Here is a 25,012-nt window from a genome sequence, read left to right on the forward strand (position 1 = left end):
TCAAACATCCAGGTCCGGAATGGTTTCCTCCTTAAGCTGAATGTCGTTATCGGAGCCCGTGCCCACGTCCGAGTCGAAGAGTGAGGGGTCCGAGTCAGGGGAGTGCGTGTGGGTGTGCGCGGCCGAGCGGCTGCTGGAGTCACTGTCGTCCAGAGTGTCAGTCCTGGAGAACAGGCCGAGGTCCACCAGACCGGTGCCGCTGCTCTCACTGTCTCCGTCATAATAAAGGTCCTCCACCTCCACAAACCACTCAGGCCAGAAGCGTCTCCGCATCCGCTCACAGAACATGGCCAGGTTGATCAGCTCACCTGTGGACAACAGACACAGCACGTTCACACTTAGGGCCCTATCGTCGTACGGCGCTATCGTTTGCGCTGCGTTTGCGCACCTCTTATTGCTATCTTCCCAGCGTCTTAAGCTATCGTCTGCCTCCACCGTCCAGTTTTGCGCTGGGATGACACAGGTGTAGGCGTGGCCCAGGCGTGTCGGTGGGCCTCTAGCCTATCATGTGTCTCGCGCAAGTGTCATTTAGCGCTGTGGGGAAGATATCGTCAGTATGTGCCGAGTGCAAAGAGAGGTTTGGGTGTTGCCCGTTTAGGCGTTCCAGCGCAATGTGTTAGAAAATGGGGCCTTGGGTGCTCTCAATTTTAACGCCAGCAAATAGCTGGCCTTAGCGCAAACAACCCCACTACACCAGGCGTACACCTGAGCGCAGACAGTATTCTCAGTGCAGTGCAGGAAATCCTTGCTTGGATACATTTACGCACGGCATGGATGTCACTCTCCTCGCGCCTGCACACACTCTTCTCTCCTCGGAATACCATGTTGATTTTCAACTATAGCCTACATTGCAGAAAAAACACACTTTGATTTAAAAATGAGAATTTGTTTGTCATGGTTTTATTAGGCTACATAACCATACAGGTGTATGGTGTGAGGTAACAGTAGATTGCTTTTGAGAAAGTTGTGACGGTGTTGTGCCGAGCTGCCTCTCCCCACCCTGGCCGGTCAAAACACCCAGGGCAACGACCCGTAGTGTCCGGCCAGTACAGTAACCTCTTTCCCTGCAATTGCACGCATGCAAGACCAGCTTCTCCACAGCGCGGATGGCGTGACCGCAGTCAATGGCTTAACCAGAGTGGACAATTCTGACACAGGCTATTGAAATACGCTAGAAGTAAAATCTCACACATTCCTACCCTATTAAAGAAACAAATATTTTTAGATGTGTAGGCCATGTTATAGCCTGGCCCTATATGAACGAAACGTCTAATTACAGTAAGCGCACGCTTTGGGACATCACTGCGTAATTGCGCGGCGGCCCTCTCGCTCTTCCCTCTCTCGTTCTCTCCCCCCCCCTCTCTCTCTCTCGCTCTGTCTCTCTCTCTCACCCTCTCTCTTTTCTCTCTCTGTTTCTCTGCTTGCTCTCAGTAAGAAAGAAGCTGAGATGACGTGAAGCGCAGCGGGCCGACATGCCCACAGTTAGGGCTTTGTGCGGCGCTATTCCAGTGCAAACGGGCGCTAACGCAAAATTACCACCATTGGGAAGATAGAGCCCTTTCTGTGCGCTCATTTACACACACAGGTAACAGCAGTTCTGCATTACAATGAGGGACTGCTTCAGTCGCTATGAGATCGCTTAGCACAGCGACAGAAAAAAAGGCTTTTCAAACTAGTTACTGAGTTTGAGGAGGCAGAAGACACACATTTTGAGATGTTGTATGTGTTCTTTTCCCTTTACTACGAGCTCATTCATCCAAAATGAAATATCAACCTGATGACAGCATGACAGCATGACAGCATGACAGCATGACATGGGCATGAGGTTAACTTAATTTTGGAGATTACAAGCTCTGATTTCATGTTCACTCTTTCATTTCCATTTTCCTCACTTTGAGAACAAGATATACTCCAGTGTTCCCTGCTCTAACAGTGTCTTGGGAGGACACGATAAAACCCAGAATCAAAGCCTGTGTCAGTAACACTGCATTGCAGCAGTATATTGTCGCCATCTAGTGGGCGGAACAGACAAATACTTGGATGACAAGCAATGCTCTAGTACAATGGTTCTCAAAAGGCTCATTTCCACCACATATAACAGCACAGTACGGCTCTACTCTAGCTAGACTTACTCGTCTGTCGTCTCTACTTGATATATACTTTGCTTCCACAGCAAGTTTACTCACCTCCGCCCACACCTGGTCGTCATAGCCACCGCATATCTGCCCTCCGCCCATAGCCCAAGTAGGCTATAATGTATAACGTTACAATTAAATCCATACACGGAACTTTTAAACTGGTTATGAAATACTGGTGCCTCTTCAGTGGTCCCCAACCACTGGGCCGCGGACCGGTACCGGGCCGCAACGCATTTGGTACCGGGCCGCGAGCCGGTCCAAAAATAAACAATAAACATAGGCTATAATATTATAGGCTGTGTATGGTAGTTGAAACATAGTTTCAAGTTGACGTTTATTTATGTTTGTAGTTAAAACAAAAACATAAATACTGTATAGGCTACATACAGTACAACACAAAAGGCTGTTATTTACCCTTTGTCGCCACCTGGTGAGTAAATATATATGTAACTAAAACCATTAAAATTGACAACCGGTCCGCAACTTTTTTTTCCATGTCTACCGGTCCTTGGCACAAAAAAGGTTGGGAACCCCTCCTCTAAATGACCTACATTGGCAAATGTGACCATCGGCCAGGAGAATGGATATCAATTTGTTGTTATTTACATGCATGCGCTGCGCGGGGGACGGGGGTTACGCTACAGGAAGAAGGGAAGCCACCACCCCGGCGGCCACTCACCAGGCAAGACCGCGGCTTCGCTAAACCCCCGCCTCCGGCCTAGCGGAGCCGACATAACACACAACTACAAGGGCTTCCTGAGCAGCGGACTTTTTCTCTCTCAAAACAATTGAAAACCACCGTCATGTTAAGGCTGAGCAAGGATTTTATCGATTTTATTTCACCAGAGCCGAAGGCAGCAACACAAAAGACTGATGGAAATAACAGAAGAGAAGGTAAGTCCCACTAAACTGGTATCCAGCATTGACAGAAAGTATCCAGATCGATCCAGACACAGTCAGTAGACACGATTTTGCCTGACCAGTCGTCTGCAGTGTTTTCACGTCACCGTATGGTACCGGCTGGAACCTCAACAAAGCAGGGACCAAAACTAGCACGACTCAACCTCGACTCAACCCGGGCTGTCGAGGTTTTTGATCGGTGGAATGAGACAAAAAAGCGAGTCGAGCTGGGCGGGGCCGCGCTAATACCAGCGGTGGAAATGGGCCAAAAATGGGTCCTTGAGGGGGCGGTTCCGGGGTCCTCAGCAAAAAGGGGAATCAATTATTTTAACTATAATTCCATCCATAAGTAACACAATGTCAGAATGTATGACTATTTTTGTCATGCGTTTCATACTGTACACTTTCTGTAATAAAACATCTAAAAGCAAAAATGTGATCAGATGGAGTCCGTGGTCTAATTTGTGTCAGTTAATGGGTCCTGAAGGTGAAAACGTTTGAGAACCACTGCTTTAGTAAAGCAAAATATGCAGACCTATGCTTACATAAGGGAATATTATAGCTCAAAATAAAACTAAACTAAAAAAGAAAAAAATATGATGTTTACATGTTCGCTAGTACAATATTCTGCTGTATTTAGATAGACTGTTGTGCATGTAGGCAGGAATATCGAATGCATGCACTCACCTTTGATGAGTTGCTCTGGTCGTGTGCCAGGCAGAGTCCACATGGCCTGGGCTAGATGTCCAAACACTGTGGCATCTAATGTTGATATATTCGTACCCATGAAGTACTTCTTATCTCCTAGAGGATACAGAGGAGAAACAACAATACTGCATTTCTGGTTTATAAGAGTGGACCTTTCCCTCACACCCCCCCCCCTCAGCAGACCAAATGTTTTCTCCTCTTTAGACCTCTATTTGAATAGGAAAGAGCAGACAGTTAAAACACTATAACACTCTTTTGAAACAGTAAACTATTAGCAGCATGCTGTCTGCATGAGATCCCATGGGATTTTCACTTTTTTTCTTCAAATCAGAAAAAACACCTGCACACTGCACAGTCTACACTTGCACATTAAATACTCATTTGCTTGACTAAAAATTAAACAATAATATGAAACAAAAACAAAAACAACATTCTAATTTCAAAAACGAACTAATAATAGATTACAATAATTTAAAAAACTAACTTGAAGTTACTAGTTACCACAAACAAGTATTCTGAGTACTTTAACACATTACAAAGTCACACGTTAACACCAGCAATTCTACCATGGAATTGGCTATAAAGCAAAACAACTGAGAACAACAGTAAAGGTAGCCTAATACAGAATTTTGAAGTAAGGCCAAGTACAAATCATTGGTATTAAACCCTTTTCTGACCTAAGATCCAAGTTGACTTAGACTAAAATCAATAATGTTTCTTCCCCCCCATTTAGAGAGCACATTACAAACTAATTTCATCTTGGGTTGGAACAGCTGCACTTTCGGCAGCACTAAAACTTTTTACATTCACCCTTTTGGCACTTAGGTCTGGAACAGCACACGCTGAGACCATCTGCTGGAATGATGATGTTGGTACAGAAAATACTGATGCATTCTGTCAGGGAGAAGCTTTCCATTTGACCACTGGCCAGCCATTACAAAGATACAAACAGATCCATGCAAATTATTTCTCTCTGCAGCATCTAACTGCCTGTTGACGTCTCTCTCACATATCCCTGTGCCTTACTTCCAAACCTTTCCCTCTTTTCATTCACACACACACATGTTTTGTACTGACATGTATAAAAACAAATATTTGGCGTGTTTAAAACGTGTCCTCCTCCCGGGATACAGTAAACAGTACATAAATATATCATATTTTGAAATAGCTATTGTCATATTCTGAAAGGCCACATATTTTGTTTGTGTATGAGGAGGGAGGAACGTGTATGTATTCTGAATACAAAAACTAGCTGTATGGTACCAAAAAAAAGAATCCCGTTAAAGTGGGAATACCTTTCAAGTAAAAGCCAGAAAATCACAACGCAGCCTGGCAGGTGTTCCACATCTTCAGAAATTGTGGCAAAAAAAAAGAAGGTGTGTCTGTCTGTAGTATTCAGAACTTCTTTCCTGTCATTTATCACTTTCTGATCTGTAAATTTATACCTCAAATGTGGCAATTCAATCTAGATATGATGAGGTAACTAGTAACTGTAACTGTGCATTCACACCAATCGCGAAAATCGCATCATTCGCTCGTGTTTGAGTGCGCAAATTCTTCGTTCAAGTTGCAAAATTTTAACTTGAGCGAATAGCGGCTGAGGCGGATTTCGCGTTATTTGCGCTGCAAAATTTCGCTTCAGGGTTCCTGCCCACCGAAAGTGATACATTCACATGGACTGGCCTTTGCCCTGTCAAGCCCCGCCCCGCTGCTGCAGCTTGGTTGGCCTTGCTGTATTTTCATCTTCAATAGAGTACCGCAGGAATGAGTCGGAAAAACATGGATGATAAAACTTCCGGGTTCTTCACTGTTTCCGCCTATGGGATTTTGAATGGGTTTTTGGCGCGATGCTTAAAATAAGGTCTGTGGTTAATGCAAGCTTATTCAAACGCGAACCTGTGTTCAGCAGGATAATCTTCACACATAACACACAACTTTTATGAGTTTTGAAGCTTTTACGTGCCGTTAAAAGGGCGGCTAGCTAGCAAATGGCTAAATGAGACTACACTGTCGACGGGGATATTATACGTCAACACGCCGAAGGGCGAACACTGAAATCTCTTTCCCCTTGCCTCGCCGTTCAGTCACACTATTGCCCACTCGCTCTTTCAAACTAGATTTTTTAGTATTTTTCAATTGTAGTATTTTCTAATTGTAGTTACCGTAGTCATACATTCTAGGTATGAAAAAGTAGATACTGCCCAAGCCTATTAGCCGTACAAACACACTTACTAAATGAGTCAGGCTAAATGTAGAGTACTAGAAAATAGTAGACTTGGCTTGCTTTGGGTAGCTAGTGCTACATTAAGAGGAAAACTACACGTGCTATATCAGTGCACAGCTGGAGTGCACACACTGACACACACAAACTCCTGTCACCGTACTGTCAAAACCTAACCTTGCGTCACCCAGTTAGCCTCGCATTAGCCAATAGCATTTTAGAGAAATGTGATGTACCTCTATACTGACCAATCAGAAGCAGTTAAAGACAAGCAATACTAGCAAGTTAGTTTGTTACACCACGTGTGGAGATGTTTGACAGTGTTACTAAACTATAAAGTGACAGGTCAATATATATATACTGTATATATATTTTATTTTTTTATATTTCCTCCCCAATTTTTTATCCCAGTTTTGTCCCCCATTAGTGCTAATTTTAATTTATTTATCCTGGTTGCTGCTGATCTGGGGAGAGCCAAAACTGGCTCCATGCTTCCTCCGAGACATGGGCAGTTAAGCCAGCCGCTTCTTTTCACCTGACAGGGGAAGCTCCACCGGTAGGACAATACACATGGGAGAGTCACACTATTCCAACGAGTTCCCCTCCCTCCGAACAGGCGCCCCGAACGACCAGAGGAGGCACCACTTCAGCGACCAGGATATTGCATGTTTTGGTGAGGGGTTCCTATATGAAGGAAACCCCCAGGGGGCACGGGCAACTCCACACAGAAAGTCCCTTTTGACGACCCCACCCGGGCGCCGCGGTGGGTACTGAGGACATGCCTTCAGTGCTCACAGCGTCCCAGGTGGGAATCGAACCCAGGACCTTCTAGCTGTGAGGCGACAGCACTACCACTGCGCCACCGTGCCCCCTACAGGTCAATATTCGAACGTATGCCCATTATAACTCTGGGGATTTAACCCGGGGCTACAATTAATTGCATCGAGAGATACTTAACAGGAGACGGTGTCCTGCAGATTTTAATTTGCATGTTTTTGATTAATTTTAAAGGCCAATGTCCTGTAATTACGGGACAACAAATGATCTAACGTTAGTTTGTTCGCAATGGTTTGGTGGAGATAATCCCCTCTTCACCTGTAGAGACCTGTGTAGTGGTGGGTTTCATGTTAGTTTGTTAGTTTCATGCCAGTACTTAGTTTATCATTAATGTTAATAGTTGCCAGTTGGTTTATAGTTGTGTTTAATAAATGTCTTTATTTTATTTGTGTGTGTCTCTAAGTGATTGCTAACTAAGTGCATGTTCCCCCCTCCGTCCCACACACTGCTCTCTGTCAGCTCACAGTAACAATGCCTATTTTTATAAAGGTTGAATTTGGCTGTGGTGACGTGACGTGGAAGCCTATGCGACACTGTGTGTAGTTCTGGAATACCTTAGCATGAGCTTTTTACTTCTAGGGCTCACATTTACGCTTCAAAACTCATGAAAGTGGTCCTCACGTGTGAAGATTATGCTGCTGAACGCAGGTTTGTGTTTGAATAAGCTTACGTTAACCACAGAACTTATTTTAAGCATTTGAAGACAGAAATACAGCAAGGCAGCCAACCAAGCTGCAGCAGCGGGGCAGGGCTTGACAGGGTGAAGGCGAGTCCATGTGCACTGATCGCTTTTGGTGGGCAGGAACAGTCATTCGTGATTCCTAGCGCGAACTGGCGTCTGCTCGCGTGTTTGCATTGACTTTATATGTAATTTCGCAGCGCAAATTTGCGAAATCGTGTTTGATTGGAACGCAGCATAACCTACCCAATTCTGGCAATGGAAAAATAGAAGGCAGGAGAGCTCATCTAGCACTTGTGCAATTTCACTTCAGACACACAAACGCACGCGCGCACACACACACACACACACACACACACACACACACACACACACACACACACACACACACACACACACACACACACACACACACACACACACACACACACACACACACACACACACACACACACACACACACACACACACACACACACACACACACACACACACACACCATACCCAGCAGGGTGGCCAGTGTCCTCAGGTCCTTCTCCATGAGGGCGTAGACCTGGTCCTTGTTGAAGCGTCCGATGCCGTGGCCGTACATCTCTCTGCGCACCGTGCTGCCATTCAGCTGGCTCAGCAGCCAGGCCAGCGTGTCGCTCAGCGGCCCGCTCAGTGCCAGCAGCTTCTGCGTTTCCTCCAGGTTGTCCACCCACTGGCAGTATGCTATGGTCCTGGAGAACACACCAAACAGACACCACTTCACTACCAAATCAGCATCTTTACATTGGTTACCTGCTTCAGAATTGTCACTTTTGGGCATGTGAGTGAGTAGTGTAGAGGTAAAAGCACTCGCCTACCACCGCGGAGACCCGGGTTCAATTCCCGGTAGCGGCACTTCCGGCTTGGTCAGACGTTCCTACACGCACAATGGCCATGTCTGCAGGGGGTAGCCGGTGAGTTATGAGTCCTGGTCGCTGCACTAGTGCCTCCTCTGGTCGGTCGGGGTGGCAACTGGGGGATATAGCGTGATCCTCCCACGCGCTACGTACCGCCGGTGAAATTCCACACTGTCAGCCGAAAAGAAGCAGCTGGTGACTGCACATGTATCGGAGGAAGCCTGTGCTCTTCTACAGCTCTCCCCGGATTGGCAGAGGGGGTGGAGCAATGACCGGGACAGCAGGGGGAATTGGCCAAGTATAATTGGCGCTGGCATCAATCTATAATACAGAGCTTTTCATTATGAGCCATATTGGCCGGCTCACAGCATGAAGTCCTCGAGGAGTCTAGCTTAACAAGAATATGCACTTGAGCTGCCTAATGTCCCGCCATAATCACCATGACATATCCAACATAACCAGCTATGCTAATGATGAATCATTTAAGCAATTAAGTAATGCATTAATTACCAAATATTTCCATGTCAACATACTTGTCTTTACAAAACACATCGACAGGATTAAGATGAACACATCTAAAAGCATTACGGATTCATTGTAGATTCAAGAGATCAGTTGTTTCTAGGGATGCACCGATTGCAAAATTATGGGCTGATACCGATACCGATGTTTAAAGTAACAATTTGGCAGATATTTTTTTATTACCCCTTTGGTGACAGGGAAACAAATAAATCTTCAATATAAACAAATAACGGAACTGTTTTATATATATATATATATATACACATACATATCATATATATATATCAGGCGCGCACGCAGTCGCACACACAGAGACAGAGAGAAAAAGAGGTGGCAATGTGAGGTGGGGGTTTGAGTCCATTCACACATCAATTCAGAAAGAGAGAGAGGGAGTGGGAAAGAGAGAGAGAGGGGGAAAGAGAGAGAGGGAGTGGGAAAGAGAGAGAGGGAGGGGGAAAGAGAGAGAGGGAGGGGGAAAGAGAGAGAGGGAGGGGGAAAGAGAGAGAGGGAGGGGGAAAGAGAGAGAGGGAGGGGGAAAGAGAGAGAGGGAGTGGGAAAGAGAGAGAGGGAGGGGGAAAGAGAGAGAGGGAGTGGGAAAGAGAGAGAGGGAGGGGGAAAGAGAGAGAGGGAGTGGGAAAGAGAGAGAGGGAGGGGGAAAGAGAGAGAGGGAGGGGGAAAGAGAGAGAGGGAGTGGGAAAGAGAGAGAGGGAGGGGGAAAGAGAGAGAGGGAGGGGGAAAGAGAGAGAGGGAGTGGGAAAGAGAGAGAGAGAGGGGGAAAGAGAGAGAGGGAGTGGGAAAGAGAGAGAGGGAGGGGGAAAGAGAGAGAGGGAGTGGGAAAGAGAGAGAGGGAGGGGGAAAGAGAGAGAGGGAGGGGGAAAGAGAGAGAGGGAGTGGGAAAGAGAGAGAGGGAGGGGGAAAGAGAGAGAGGGAGGGGGAAAGAGAGAGAGGGAGTGGGAAAGAGAGAGGGGTGGGAGTGACGTTGCTATCTGAAGTGGGGTTTCAGGGGGTCATCCGGCACAACCAAGCTTTATGTCTATTGGCAGCTAGCCTGCGCCTGATCGATAACAGTACAGCACTGCTTCCTCCTGCCTGCCTCTGCTTTACCATTCATGCTCTCAGCTCACTGCCAGGAGCCAGCATCATATATTTACCTTTCAAGCTGTCAGCTTGTTGTTATACATGAGGACATGCTGGGGCTCTGGCAGCTGGCTGCAGGGACAGCTTAGAGGAGACAAGGTGACTATGGCAGCTGGCTGCAGGGACAGGTTAGAGGAGACAAGGTGACTATGGCAGCTGGCTGCAGGGACAGCTTAGAGGAGACAAGGTGACTATGGCAGCTGGCTGCAGGGACAGCTTAGAGGAGGCAAGGTGACTATGGCAGCTGGCTGCAGGGACAGGTTAGAGGAGACAAGGTGACTATGGCAGCTGGCTGCAGGGACAGGTTAGAGGAGACAAGGTGACTATGGCAGCTGGCTGCAGGGACAGGTTAGAGGAGACAAGGTCACTATGGCAGCTGGCTGCAGGGACAGGTTAGAGGAGACAAGGTGACTATGGCAGCTGGCTGCAGGGACAGGTTAGAGGAGGCAAGGTGACTATGGCAGCTGGCTGCAGGGACAGGTTAGAGGAGGCAAGGTGACTATGGCAGCTGGCTGCAGTGACAGGTTAGAGGAGGCAAGGTGACTATGGTAGCTGGCTGCAGGGACAGCTTAGAGGAGACAAGGTGACTATGGCAGCTGGCTGCAGGGACAGGTTAGAGGAGACAAGGTGACTATGGCAGCTGGCTGCAGGGACAGGTTAGAGGAGACAAGGTGACTATGGCAGCTGGCTGCAGGGACAGCTTAGAGGAGACAAGGTGACTATGGCAGCTGGCTGCAGGGACAGGTTAGAGGAGGCAAGGTGACTATGGCAGCTGGCTGCAGGGACAGGTTAGAGGAGACAAGGTGACTATGGCAGCTGGCTGCAGGGACAGGTTAGAGGAGACAAGGTGAATATGGCAGCTGGCTGCAGGGACAGCTTAGAGGAGACAAGGTGACTATGGCAGCTGGCTGCAGGGACAGGTTAGAGGAGACAAGGTGACTATGGCAGCTGGCTGCAGGGACAGGTTAGAGGAGACAAGGTGACTATGGCAGCTGGCTGCAGGGACAGCTTAGAGGAGACAAGGTGACTATGGCAGCTGGCTGCAGGGACAGGTTAGAGGAGACAAGGTGACTATGGCAGCTGGCTGCAGGGACAGCTTAGAGGAGACAAGGTGACTATGGCAGCTGGCTGCAGGGACAGGTTAGAGGAGACAAGGTGACTATGGCAGCTGGCTACAGGGACAGGTTAGAGGAGACAAGGTGACTATGGCAGCTGGCTGCAGGGACAGGTTAGAGGAGGCAAGGTGACTATGGCAGCTGGCTGCAGGGACAGGTTAGAGGAGACAAGGTGACTATGGCAGCTGGCTGCAGGGACAGGTTAGAGGAGACAAGGTGACTATGGCAGCTGGCTGCAGGGACAGGTTAGAGGAGGCAAGGTGACTATGGCAGCTGGCTGCAGGGACAGGTTAGAGGAGACAAGGTGACTATGGCAGCTGGCTGCAGGGACAGGTTAGAGGAGACAAGGTGACTATGGCAGCTGGCTGCAGGGACAGGTTAGAGGAGGCAAGGTGACTATGGCAGCTGGCTGCAGGGACAGGTTAGAGGAGACAAGGTGACTATGGCAGCTGGCTGCAGGGACAGGTTAGAGGAGACAAGGTGACTATGGCAGCTGGCTGCAGGGACAGGTTAGAGGAGACAAGGTGACTATGGCAGCTGGCTGCAGGGACAGGTTAGAGGAGACAAGGTGACTATGGCAGCTGGCTGCAGGGACAGCTTAGAGGAGACAAGGTGACTATGGCAGCTGGCTGCAGGGACAGGTTAGAGGAGGCAAGGTGACTATGGCAGCTGGCTGCAGGGACAGCTTAGAGGAGACAAGGTGACTATGGCAGCTGGCTGCAGGGACAGGTTAGAGGAGACAAGGTGACTATGGCAGCTGGCTGCAGGGACAGGTTAGAGGAGACAAGGTGACTATGGCAGCTGGCTGCAGGGACAGCTTAGAGGAGACAAGGTGACTATGGCAGCTGGCTGCAGGGACAGGTTAGAGGAGACAAGGTGACTATGGCAGCTGGCTGCAGGGACAGGTTAGAGGAGACAAGGTGACTATGGCAGCTGGCTGCAGGGACAGGTTAGAGGAGACAAGGTGACTATGGCAGCTGGCTGCAGGGACAGGTTAGAGGAGACAAGGTGACTATGGCAGCTGGCTGCAGGGACAGGTTAGAGGAGACAAGGTGACTATGGCAGCTGGCTGCAGGGACAGGTTAGAGGAGACAAGGTGACTATGGCAGCTGGCTGCAGGGACAGGTTAGAGGAGACAAGGTGACTATGGCAGCTGGCTGCAGGGACAGGTTAGAGGAGACAAGGTGACTATGGCAGCTGGCTGCAGGGACAGGTTAGAGGAGACAAGGTGACTATGGCAGCTGGCTGCAGGGACAGGTTAGAGGAGACAAGGTGACTATGGCAGCTGGCTGCAGGGACAGGTTAGAGGAGGCAAGGTGACTATGTGCCCATCTGAGACATTCAATTAAGGTGCTGAGTTAAAAACCAGGTGAATAAAAGAAATACAGTCATTGCATGCTTCCTTTGTTGAACCGTTCATTTATTGACAAATTCAGGGTTTGGGAGAAAGTAGTAGAATGCAGATTCCCTCTTGCTTGGATTAAAAAAAGGTGAGGTCAGAAGGCAAATGAACCAATCGGCTGTGTCATAGCAGGAGACAGTCACAGTCCTGTGTCTGTTATTTAGAGGGGGAAAGGGACTCCTGAGGAGGATGTCCAATAGCTACACTGCAGCTCCTTTTCCACCAATCATCTCAATTGTCTCAAAGCGTATTAATACTTTAACTCGTCTGCGTCTAAGAATAAAAATACACGGGACTTATATATAGCGCTTTTCAAGGACTCAAATACGTTTCTGTTTATCTCCTCCCATGTGATTAGTATAGATTCAATAAGGGATCATGTTTTTTTCCTCAATTCACCTCAACAGTGAACTTCATGAACAGAGGAAGAGTCCTTATTCAGTGTGTAGTCTCTGTGCAACCAGCCTGTCTCATACATCTCCTGGTGAGTGCAGACAAGATTATGCTGCCTGCTATATTCTCGTACAGTTGCATTTTTCACACACCACATTATTACCCTCATTAGCAGACAAACGTAGCCTTCCCCTTTAACTTGCTGGAAGCCCAAGTGATAGCTGTGCCAGTAGTAACCTAAAGGTGTTGTATGAGTGTGAGAGAGTGAGTCCTCTTGTCTGAACCCAGACTCTCTGTCTCCAGTCTGCTGTGTGACTGTGTGTGCCTGCTCTCTGCAGGGAAAGTGAATAAAAGCATCTGGCAACATCTCTGGTGAATGTCAAGCCGACCACACACTCCTTCCTGTCCTGTGTCCTCCTGTTACACATTGATCTGCAGTCCTCAGAGGATCTGCTGTCCTTTACAGGTTTAGTAAACGTTCATATACGAAAATCTCAAATAGTAAGATTAAGAAAAGGCCAACAAGCTAATATCATTTGAGAGGATAAATAGAATTGAAATCGGTATCATCTTTTAAATCACTTCTTAAAATGAATTAATTTTCTTCCATGCAAATGACCTTTTATTGTTTTTTGACCTCCCTCTGTTCTGACCATGTTTTTATTACTTTTGCTGTTGATGACTTTTTTATCCTTTGCTTTGTAACTGTGCTTTGAGGAGAAATAATAATAATGTATACTTAAAATAATCAAGTATACACCACTAGACAAGCCCTTTCCTGCCTTTAATAGATGTTGACTGGATGGAAGTGCTGTAAGCATGATTTTTATCATCATGTATAATTAATTAATTGATTGATTCATCCATTAATTGATTTAGTCATTCGTTGTCTTTACCCACTCATTCCTATTCAGGGTATTTGCAAGGCTATTTCTCCTCTGGTAAAAAATAGGCATAAGGGACAGTTGCCATGGTTGCCACCTCAATATTCTGCGACCGTTGTCATGGCGATATCACTCAAGCAAATTGATGAGTCTGTGATCTCAGTTGTGCTGTGAGCCTGCAGCTGGCCGCACAAAGAGCAACAAGCCGCCACAGTGCCCTTTCCTCACATCAATTATTCAATCAATAGGCCTGTATGAGGGTCTAAACATAGCGCAGGAGAAAGCAGAGAGAGGAGGTGGAGCCAAGGAGAGAGAGGTAGGCCAGATGCAGGTTTCATCAATTACTTCAGAATTGTTATGAAATAGACCCTTCTCACGGGGGCCATTTTGTGTCGAAAAGACAGCATAAACACAGGTGCGAGCAAAACACTAACGAGGGTTTCCAAATTCCAATCATGGAAGGTGGAAACCCTCATTAGTGTTCTGCTTGCACCTGTGTTTACCCTGCCTTTTCGACACAAAATGGCCCCCGTGAGAAGGGTCTATTCTCTGCTCACTACGCACACATGGTAAACAAACCTGCCTCTGCTGCTCACGACTAGGCACACATGGTAAACAAACCTGCCTCTGTCGCCCAGTTACGCAATTCCCAAAGGAAGAGAGAGTTTACACATTGCATCCTCAGCTGCTGCTTTCTTCTATCAAAACACCTAAAAGCCTTAAAACATGTGAAGATCCAATGGTTGAACTCAAAATGCCTCTTGAAGCTATCCAGAGATCCATCAACAAAGGGCAATAGGCCACATCAAGTTGATACAGCTCGATCGAACGGCGTTAGATCAGGGTGAGGGTGAGGGTGAGGGTGAGGGTGTGTGTGTGTGCGTGTGTGTGCGTGTGTGCGTGTGCGTGTGTGTGTGTGTGTGTGCGTGTGTGTGTGCGTGTGTGTGTGTAGGGAGGTGATAATGGATAGGGCTTTTAGGTAATGGGAAACACCCTGGCCTGTGTGGCTCTGGGAGCAGGAGTGCTGAATGATTTCCCAGCAGCAGCAGTGTCTTTCTGCTGTGACTCACCACAGCAGAGGAAGGCTGATGAATACGAGGAATCAGCGTGACGTCACCACACCGCAAATGCCCCGGAAGTGCAGAAGTGAACTTTCCAAACAAATGTTCATATCTCAAAAACTATACATGACATCACTTATATTTGACATTCTGAGTGGGAGTAGAAGTAGCTCAAGAGTCTGATGTATAATATGCATGCATGTCGTGTTAAAGTTGGGTGAACTGTCACAGTTTTCAAATTTCTAACAACATAACTCAAAGCTGGCTCCATAGGGTCCCATTGCCGTTTCCCCCCGGAAACGCGGTTTGTTTACCAAAATGCTGCTCGGCTGATCCCTCGTATACTGAGGCTCAGAATACATACAGTCTCTCAAAGTCATGTAATGGATAGAATCGAATCGAATCCAAGTCGCCCCAAAGGGAATTTATTTGAACTGACATCACACCCCATCCCCAAAGGGAACATAATGGAAATAAGTCTCTGGGCTTCATTGTGTTATCATGATTTTTCCATTTTAAATGCAGAACTGCTGTACTTTTAAAATGAATGATCAAATAAAATCAATCAATCAATCAATCAATCAATCAATCAATCAATCAATCAATCAATCAATCAATCAATCAATCAATCAATCAATCAAATCCTGTAATCCCATAAAGGCAGGGTGTGCTAGGATGTCTAACACTGAAATAAAATAGAAATCTAAGAATCAAAATCACTGGAAACATAATTTACTTGTTAAAATAATTTTAAGATAATATATTGTTCTTTTAATAAAAGCAATGGATGCCCCTGATAGGTTTGTCATTGAGACTACAGAGAGCCGGAGGAATGAGTCCGGAAGTATACTTCTGGGTTCTTCAGTGAAAAAGTCTATGGGATTTAACATGGGGGTTTCACTTAAATGCATAAAATAAGGTCTGTTGTTAACAAAAGTTTATGGGAACGCAAATCTGGGTTCTGCATGATAATCTTCACAAACGTGAATAACTTTTATGACTTCTGGAAAGTAAATGCATTTTTGTTTTTAACAATTTTTTTATAAAACGCTTCAAAATTCATAAATGTTATTCACGTTTGTGAAGCGTATCATGCTGAACCAAACCCAAACCATAGACATAAATAATATGGACGTAGCTATCCCATTAAATTTATTCTACCTGGCGGAGTTCAAACGGTGGCCGTCACCATCTTGATTTTTTGTCAGCAGAGTGGGAGGGAATGGGTTGAGTCATTCCGCACCTCATGTGAGTTGGGAGTTTCCCAGAGCCGCAGCTCCGACTGCTATTGGTTCATGATCAGCAAGCTGCGTGATCACTGGACAGGCGATCTGTCAATCACCCCCTTTTCTATCATCTATTTTACTCCAAATGGGTGAGTTATATAAAAACTGACCCCCCTACAGTTGTTATGAAAAGGTGAAATTAGCTATATAGACCAAAACCGTGTTTCGCCCCTAACTGGAAAGATGTGTTACAAAGACGGGCATTTTAACATGGCCTACTGGCCAGTAGGCCAGTAGTAGTAGTACATGGCCTACTGGCCTAACATGGCCATCTGCCTACTGCCCCCGACGCCTAGTGGCCATTCGAGGAATTACAGCTTAAACAAAGACTTATAAATGGTAAATGGCCTGCATTTATATAGCGCTTTTATCCAAAGCACTTTACAATCACTATCACAGGTACATTCACCCATTCACACACCGATGGCGGCAGGCTACCACGCAGGGTGCTGGCACACCATCAGGAGCAATTTGGGGTTCAGTATCTTGCCCAAGGACACTTCGACATGCAGACTGGAGGAGGCAGGAATCGAACCACCGACCTCTTTTATCCAAAGCGATTAGTGGACGACCCGCTCTACCTCCTGAGCTACTTCTGCACCTTCCTGGGAAAGGGGGTGGGTTTGCCCACTGATCTTAACCCACTGAAATCTGTGAATAGTCCGAGGTCCTAATAGGTTGCCAAAGAAACGAATGTAATGTTTCCAGACTGTGTATTCTAAGAGACTAAATGAGAGGTGTTTCGTGTTACTGTAAGCAAAATAAGACAGTGATGTATAAGACTCACCAGTAGAGGTGTTCTTCCACCATCTTGGTGACGGCGCGGGACACGGCTCTCTCCTCGGGGGTGAGGTTCTTGTTGAGGTTGACGCCCAGCTTCTCCTCCAGGAAGTCCACGATGAACTCCGACCCTGAAACCTGCTGGTGGTTGTACTCAATCCAGGGCATCTTGCCCTGCGGCGACAGCTTCCCATCAAAGTAGTTCTGGAGAGGGAAAGGAGACGGATCAATGGGAGAAGATGTAGGCTTCTACTTACTTTTCAGGTCAAAAAGAACATTGGTAAACATGCCAACGGCTTGTCAAGATCTAAACAGCTTTCTTTCTCCTACAATAATACAAAAATAAACATGTTATGACTGATATCCTGTAGCTCTATGACAAAAACTGAAGGAGAGTGCATTGACTTTCACCTGGTAGGGCAGGTCCACCATGCGCAGGTAAGTCTCTATTTTGAGGCAGAAGGGTGAGAGGCTGGGCACGCCATTCTTTGGCCTGGAGAACTGGTGGAGGATGATGGCATCTTTAGAGTCCAACTCCTGCTCTTTCCTAAAACAGAGAGAGAGAGACACACAGACAACACCAGTGTCATTTACTTCCATCTACTGTACATCTACATCTAGTTTTCATTCCCTCCAGCAACCCATACTGTCTTTATGTGATTAGGTTTTTCAACATTTCCTCATTTTTCCCTGTTTGGAATATACACACATTTCCAGTGTCAAACCTATCTTAACACTTTGAGTGCCACGGCCCTTGGGCAAAAGGTGCTGTACTGTGCCACATAGGCCGCAATGCATTTTAATATAGCCATATCATTTTTTGTGTTCCTCTTATATGGACAACCAATAGCCTCAATGAAACTTTGAACCCTTCTGTGTCATTTAAAAAAAAAACTGTGTTTATAAACCGTTCCATTTTGGAAATACACCCCTCTGAAAAAGAGTGTTTTCGACCGAAAAGAGCATGCTGAAATTAGTTTCTGAGATAATCACATCTTTATGTTAGAAAGGCGACAGAATGAATTCTGCTTTGAGTTGAACAAACATCGAGCCTGCTGCTGCATGGGTGTGTGTGTACTGTCAATGGTTGTATGCTGTTAGTGCCCTGCGTGCCCCACCCCCCTCCTCCTCCTCCTCCGTGGTGGGAGGAGTCGAGTGTCTCTGCTCTGCTGCGGTTTGCTCTGTTTGATCTGCACTGAAAAGTCCGCTGCCTGCACCCCCCGCTTTTTTACAGCATGTCCTCGGCTCCCAGCTGAGAATAATGTAACTTTTCATAAAGACGCTGGTGTCGCCGTGTCGGCAACTAAATCATATGGATGGACTATCGCAGCGGACACGGATGGGGCTCAATTGTGGCAGCAGATGACTGCTGTTCACAGGCACAGCTAACGACGTTATGCTTCAAGCATATCAATGGCGATTTCCGTTTCCTCATGACTTCTTCTCTCTTTTCTCCTGGCCTTTGTCTAATCGGGAGGGCACTGTCGCCACCTAAGGGTTCTGTAAAATTGGTTAGACACATTCAATAGCTCCCATATTGTAAGAGGCGATGTAAGAGGCTTAGATCGACATTCCCCCGTCAAAATATGAATTTGGAGTTATTGACGCCATTTGGCGTCGCTGGCAGCCTACGGTAAATTTCTATTGACGCCATATGGCGTCGCTGGCACTCAATGTGTTAAAAGTAACTGCTGTCGCGGCTAACAACTGCTCCCTAAATAAACAAGAGAAACATGCAACAACGAAGTTTGTAAGGTGATGTGTTTGTTTCCTAGCAGACCTCCATTTCATCCTGTGGGTGTCAGGTGATTGACAGCAAGCAGAGCGGAACATAATGCAGGGTTGATATGAAAACACTCAACTAATTAAATAACAGCAAATAACAATAAAACAGAAAACTTGTCTTAGACCAAACCAAATTAAGGCTTTGTGTTTACTGTGATGGATTATCTACTTCAGGCAATTTTCAACTGAACTTGTTTTTTTTACTGTATGAGGAATTAATGGAAGCAAATGGCTTCGTCTGAAAGTATACGCCCTGATATCCCGTCAGAGCTAACTGTGTGCGGACACCAGGAATAATGGAAAGGAGTGGGGCAACCGACAAGACAACTGACACCACAATCCTAGAAAACACCAGTATCATCCTTCAATAAACAGGTACAATTACCAGAAGTCTGTCTTGGATGGACCAGCACTACTTGTTTTCTAGGTCAGCCAGTTCAGTGAGATAAAGACCAAACACTATGCTTCCTCGCCTGTCGCTTATTATAGCCTGATGACACAGCAAGGACGGTCTCTGCCTCCCTGAGCTGTGTTTTTCAAACGCTCCATATACACTCATACACAGCTAGATTCATCATTTTGCACTGAGACCTACATGTGTATGGAGGACCGGAAGAGTCATGTGGGATGTCATAAAGTCTTTCATTAATTATGTGTACCAAATCCTAAAACACTTAGGCTGAAATTGAATAAAAAATGGGCCCATACAAAAACATTTCCAAACTAGGAGAAGTTCCCTGTGACGTCTGCACTGGGACCAAGCTGAAGGCCCTGCAGTCCTGCCTGGTGAGTCTGGCTTCCTACTGTGAGACTCACCCGGAGCCTCATCAGAGAATCAAAACCCTGAAGAAACACACGCTAATCAATGCTGTGGAGAATCTGGAAGGCAGGATGTGTAAGAAGCATGATAAACCACTGGGGTTCTTCTACAAGACTGACCAGATGTGTGTGTGTGTGTGTGTGTGTGTGTGTGTGTGTGTGTGTGTGTGTGTGTGTGTGTGTGTATGTGTGCCTTGAACCGTCCTATACTGTCTCTGTCTGCTGCTGTCCACTATAACACAGTGTTGAAACGGTTCTATACTGTCTCTGTCTGCTGCTGTCCACTATAACACAGTGTTGAAACTGTTCTATACTGTCTCTGTCTGCTGCTGTCCACTATAACACAGTGTTGAAACTGTTCTATACTGTCTCTGTCTGCTGCTGTCCACTATAACACAGTGTTGAAACTGTTCTAGACTGTCTCTGTCTGCTGCTGTCCACTATAACACAGTGTTGAAACTGTTCTATACTGTCTCTGTCTGCTGCTGTCCACTATAACACAGTGTTGAAACTGTTCTATACTGTCTCTGTCTGCTGCTGTCCACTATAACACAGTGCTGAAACTGTTCTATACTGTCTCTGTCTGCTGCTGTCCACTATAACAGTGTTGAAACTGTTCTATACTGTCTCTGTCTGCTGCTGTCCACTATAACACAGTGTTGAAACTGTTCTATACTGTCTCTGTCTGCTGCTGTCCACTATAACACAGTGTTGAAACTGTTCTATACTGTCTCTGTCTGTTGCTGTCCACTATAACACAGTGCTGAAACTGTTCTATACTGTCTCTGTCTGCTGCTGTCCACTATAACACAGTGTTGAAACTGTTCTATACTGTCTCTGTCTGTTGCTGTCCACTATAACACAGTGCTGAAACTGTTCTATACTGTCTCTGTCTGCTGCTGTCCACTATAACACAGTGTTGAAACTGTTCTATACTGTCTCTGTCTGCTGCTGTCCACTATAACACAGTGTTGAAACTGTTCTATACTGTCTCTGTCTGCTGCTGTCCACTATAACACAGTGTTGAAACTGTTCTATACTGTCTCTGTCTGCTGCTGTCCACTATAACACAGTGTTGAAACTGTTCTATACTGTCTCTGTCTGCTGCTGTCCACTATAACACAGTGCTGAAACTGTTCTATACTGTCTCTGTCTGCTGCTGTCCACTATAACACAGTGTTGAAACTGTTCTATACTGTCTCTGTCTGCTGCTGTCCACTATAACACAGTGTTGAAACTGTTCTATACTGTCTCTGTCTGCTGCTGTCCACTATAACACAGTGTTGAAACTGTTCTATACTGTCTCTGTCTGCTGCTGTCCACTATAACACAGTGTTGAAACTGTTCTATACTGTCTCTGTCTGCTGCTGTCCACTATAACACAGTGCTGAAACTGTTCTATACTGTCTCTGTCTGCTGCTGTCCACTATAACACAGTGTTGAAACTGTTCTATACTGTCTCTGTCTGCTGCTGTCCACTATAACACAGTGTTGAAACTGTTCTATACTGTCTCTGTCTGCTGCTGTCCACTATAACACAGTGTTGAAACTGTTCTATACTGTCTCTGTCTGCTGCTGTCCACTATAACAGTGTTGAAACTGTTCTATACTGTCTCTGTCTGCTGCTGTCCACTATAACACAGTGTTGAAACTGTTCTATACTGTCTCTGTCTGCTGCTGTCCACTATAACACAGTGTTGAAACTGTTCTATACTGTCTCTGTCTGCTGCTGTCCACTATAACACAGTGTTGAAACTGTTCTATACTGTCTCTGTCTGCTGCTGTCCACTATAACACAGTGCTGAAACTGTTCTATACTGTCTCTGTCTGCTGCTGTCCACTATAACACAGTGTTGAAACTGTTCTATACTGTCTCTGTCTGCTGCTGTCCACTATAACACAGTGTTGAAACTGTTCTATACTGTCTCTGTCTGCTGCTGTCCACTATAACACAGTGTTGAAACTGTTCTATACTGTCTCTGTCTGTTGCTGTCCACTATAACACAGTGCTGAAACTGTTCTATACTGTCTCTGTCTGCTGCTGTCCACTATAACACAGTGTTGAAACTGTTCTATACTGTCTCTGTCTGTTGCTGTCCACTATAACACAGTGCTGAAACTGTTCTATACTGTCTCTGTCTGCTGCTGTCCACTATAACACAGTGCTGAAACTGTTCTATACTGTCTCTGTCTGCTGCTGTCCACTATAACACAGTGCTGAAACTGTTCTATACTGTCTCTGTCTGCTGCTGTCCACTATAACACAGTGCTGAAACTGTTCTATACTGTCTCTGTCTGCTGCTGTCCACTATAACACAGTGCTGAAACTGTTCTATACTGTCTCTGTCTGCTGCTGTCCACTATAACACAGTGCTGAAACTGTTCTATACTGTCTCTGTCTGCTGCTGTCCACTATAACACAGTGCTGAAACTGTTCTATACTGTCTCTGTCTGCTGCTGTCCACTATAACACAGTGCTGAAACTGTTCTATACTGTCTCTGTCTGCTGCTGTCCACTATAACACAGTGCTGAAACTGTTCTATACTGTCTCTGTCTGCTGCTGTCCACTATAACACAGTGTTGAAACTGTTCTATACTGTCTCTGTCTGCTGCTGTCCACTATAACACAGTGTTGAAACTGTTCTATACTGTCTCTGTCTGCTGCTGTCCACTATAACACAGTGTTGAAACTGTTCTATACTGTATCTGTCTGCTGCTGTCCACTATAACACAGTGTTGAAACTGTTCTATACTGTCTCTGTCTGCTGCTGTCCACTATAACACAGTGTTGAAACTGTTCTATACTGTCTCTGTCTGCTGCTGTCCACTATAACACAGTGTTGAAACTGTTCTATACTGTCTCTGTCTGCTGCTGTCCACTATAACACAGTGTTGAAACTGTTCTATACTGTCTCTGTCTGCTGCTGTCCACTATAACACAGTGTTGAAACTGTTCTATACTGTCTCTGTCTGCTGCTGTCCACTATAACACAGTGTTGAAACTGTTCTATACTGTCTCTGTCTGCTGCTGTCCACTATAACACAGTGTTGAAACTGTTCTATACTGTCTCTGTCTGCTGCTGTCCACTATAACACAGTGTTGAAACTGTTCTATACTGTCTCTGTCTGCTGCTGTCCACTATAACACGGTGCTGAAACTGTTCTATACTGTCTCTGTCTGCTGCTGTCCACTATAACACGGTGCTGAAACTGTTCTATACTGTCTCTGTCTGCTGCTGTCCACTATAACACGGTGCTGAAACTGTTCTATACTGTCTCTGTCTGCTGCTGTCCACTATAACACAGTGTTGAAACTGTTCTATACTGTCTCTGTCTGCTGCTGTCCACTATAACACGGTGCTGAAACCATTCTATAATGTCACTCTGGCCACTGTTTTGTCTGAAACCGTTATAAAATGATTATTTGTGTTGCTATCCACTATCGTGCTGAAGCTGTCATATTATATAATGTTGTTGCTAAAGCCTTCTGAAATCCCCCTGTAGGTGTGCGTAAGGTACAAAGAGCTCTCTGAACATGAATGATCTGTCACGGAAGGACACAGAGCCTAAAGGCCGCCTACTGTGGCAGGACTACTGCCAATGCCAACACATCACATTGCCCTAACAGATGATGCTGGCTGGCTGCAGGACATCCCAGGCTCAGTGTAGCCTACACGTGATTCAGCTATTTGTTTCTGCATGAAATGCAAGGTTACACCACAGATGATCATATATGGGGAGGGAGCAGGAGTGAAAGCAGAAACGAGCAGGCCACTGTTACAGGATGTACTTCGTCTGGTACTGGCCTAACCCAAAATAATCCTCAATTTACCAGCTCATATTCACTCACGGCACTACTCCAGATCAAATCTTTTTTTAAATCAAAGTTGTCTCATTCCCCGATTCATCCACTTGCATTAGAAGAGTGGTTCTCAACGTGGGGTCCGGGGACGACCAGTGGTCCATAAGGGTGTCCCCAGCAAATTGATGAATTGCTAAACTTCAACATTATTTCATTAAGGCTACAATAGGTTAACACATTTATAGAGAATCTAGAAGAATGACTATTTTGGTCATATCCATCAATAAAAAAATATTCTCAGATTTGGGTCTGCTAGAAAAAAACATAATGGGGGTCCATGGCCCTAATGTGGCCTAAATTAGGGCCCCTTGATATGAAAAAGGTTGATAATCACTGCATAGAAGGTATGTATGTATGTACGGTATGTATGATGTATGTATGTATGTACAAAAATGTGAAGTCTCTGTGTGTGTGTGTGTGTGTGTGTGTGTGTGTGTGTGTGTGTGTGTGTGTGTGTGTGTGTGTGTGTGTGTGTGTGTGCGTGCGTGCGCGCGTGCGTGTGTGTGTAAAAGTAAACACATCGAGGTAGCAGCTGCCTGTCTCACGCAAGGAAGGAGGCGGTTCAGCAAAGGTCGCTCTGATGCTCTGAAGCCGCAGCGTCAAAGCGCTTCATTTGTTTCGGGTGCCTGGGGAGGCACCACGGGACCTGGCACACGCGAGGAGACGCGTGATTCAGTAGTGGCTGTTTTCCCCCACCTAGTCTCGTGTCCTTGGAAGGAGGAAAATACAGGGCCGAAACCTCATCAACAATCGCGAGACCTACACAGAAATGAAACCTTACAGACCTATTAGTAAATAGTTTTATTATGACACGAATCAATCACTGACTGTGGGCGTGGGTTTGATTTGCCACCCAGCTGTGTGAACACAAAAGCCATCAGATGATACTGCTGCTGCTGCTGCTGAAGCAGAGCCACATAACCTACCTGATAGCGAGCAGCTCGTGCAGTAGGTAGGCTGCTGCAGCCAGCAGGGCCCCCCCGGTGATGTAGAGCGTCTTCTTCCACCAGGAGTCCGAGCCCAGAGCCGACATGATCCCGCCGTAGTCCTGCAAAGGGAAGGCGATGATATAGCCATACAAAGACTGGTGCTGGTCGGCTCCGCACAGCCCGAGGGGCAGGCTGTGATTCCGCCCGAGCTCCACCACACACGGCCGGCTGGAAGAGGCAAAGCCAGCACCCCAGTACATCCTCCCTGCCTAGAGCCCCGCCGCGTCCTCCCGACTGCAGCAGCCCTCTGTAGGCTTCATCTAAACGCCCCTCACAGGCCGGACTGACGCTGTTTCTACGGCATGGCGACGATGTTTATTTTCCAGAGAGACCGCTGCACATCCTCTGTCTCCCCCAGGATGATGCCCCTGCTGCCGCGCACCCAGCTGCTGCTTTCCTCCGCACGCAGGCTCTGAAGATCAGCGTCAAGCCCGTCAGCTCACAAGAAGAAGACTTCCGGCCTGAGTTTTCACAATAAAAGCTCTTAATGACGAACGTTGAATTCGTCATTAAGAGCTTTAGATTCTCAAGCCATTTCTCCATTTTGAACACAGAGTTTAACTGATTTTTTTTTATACTTATCTACCATTACTTTATTCAGTTTCA

General features: G+C 46.2%; 1 protein-coding gene across 1 annotated transcript; it reads right to left on the reverse strand.

Moving 5' to 3' along the window:
• faxcb (failed axon connections homolog, metaxin like GST domain containing b) lies at positions 1–24,606 on the reverse strand (the record flags this gene model as incomplete). Its single annotated transcript, XM_083648519.1, has 6 exons — positions 1–308; positions 3,726–3,842; positions 7,988–8,205; positions 16,958–17,154; positions 17,362–17,497; positions 24,344–24,606. The coding sequence occupies 6 exons, from the start codon at positions 24,604–24,606 to the stop codon at positions 1–3; spliced, it is 1,239 nt and encodes a 412-aa protein (XP_083504645.1).
• Positions 24,607–25,012: the final 406 nt, after the last annotated feature.

This window comes from Poromitra crassiceps (assembly GCF_964638095.1).
Source record: "Poromitra crassiceps genome assembly, chromosome: 1".
In the NCBI taxonomy this organism is placed as follows: domain Eukaryota; kingdom Metazoa; phylum Chordata; class Actinopteri; order Beryciformes; family Melamphaidae; genus Poromitra; species Poromitra crassiceps.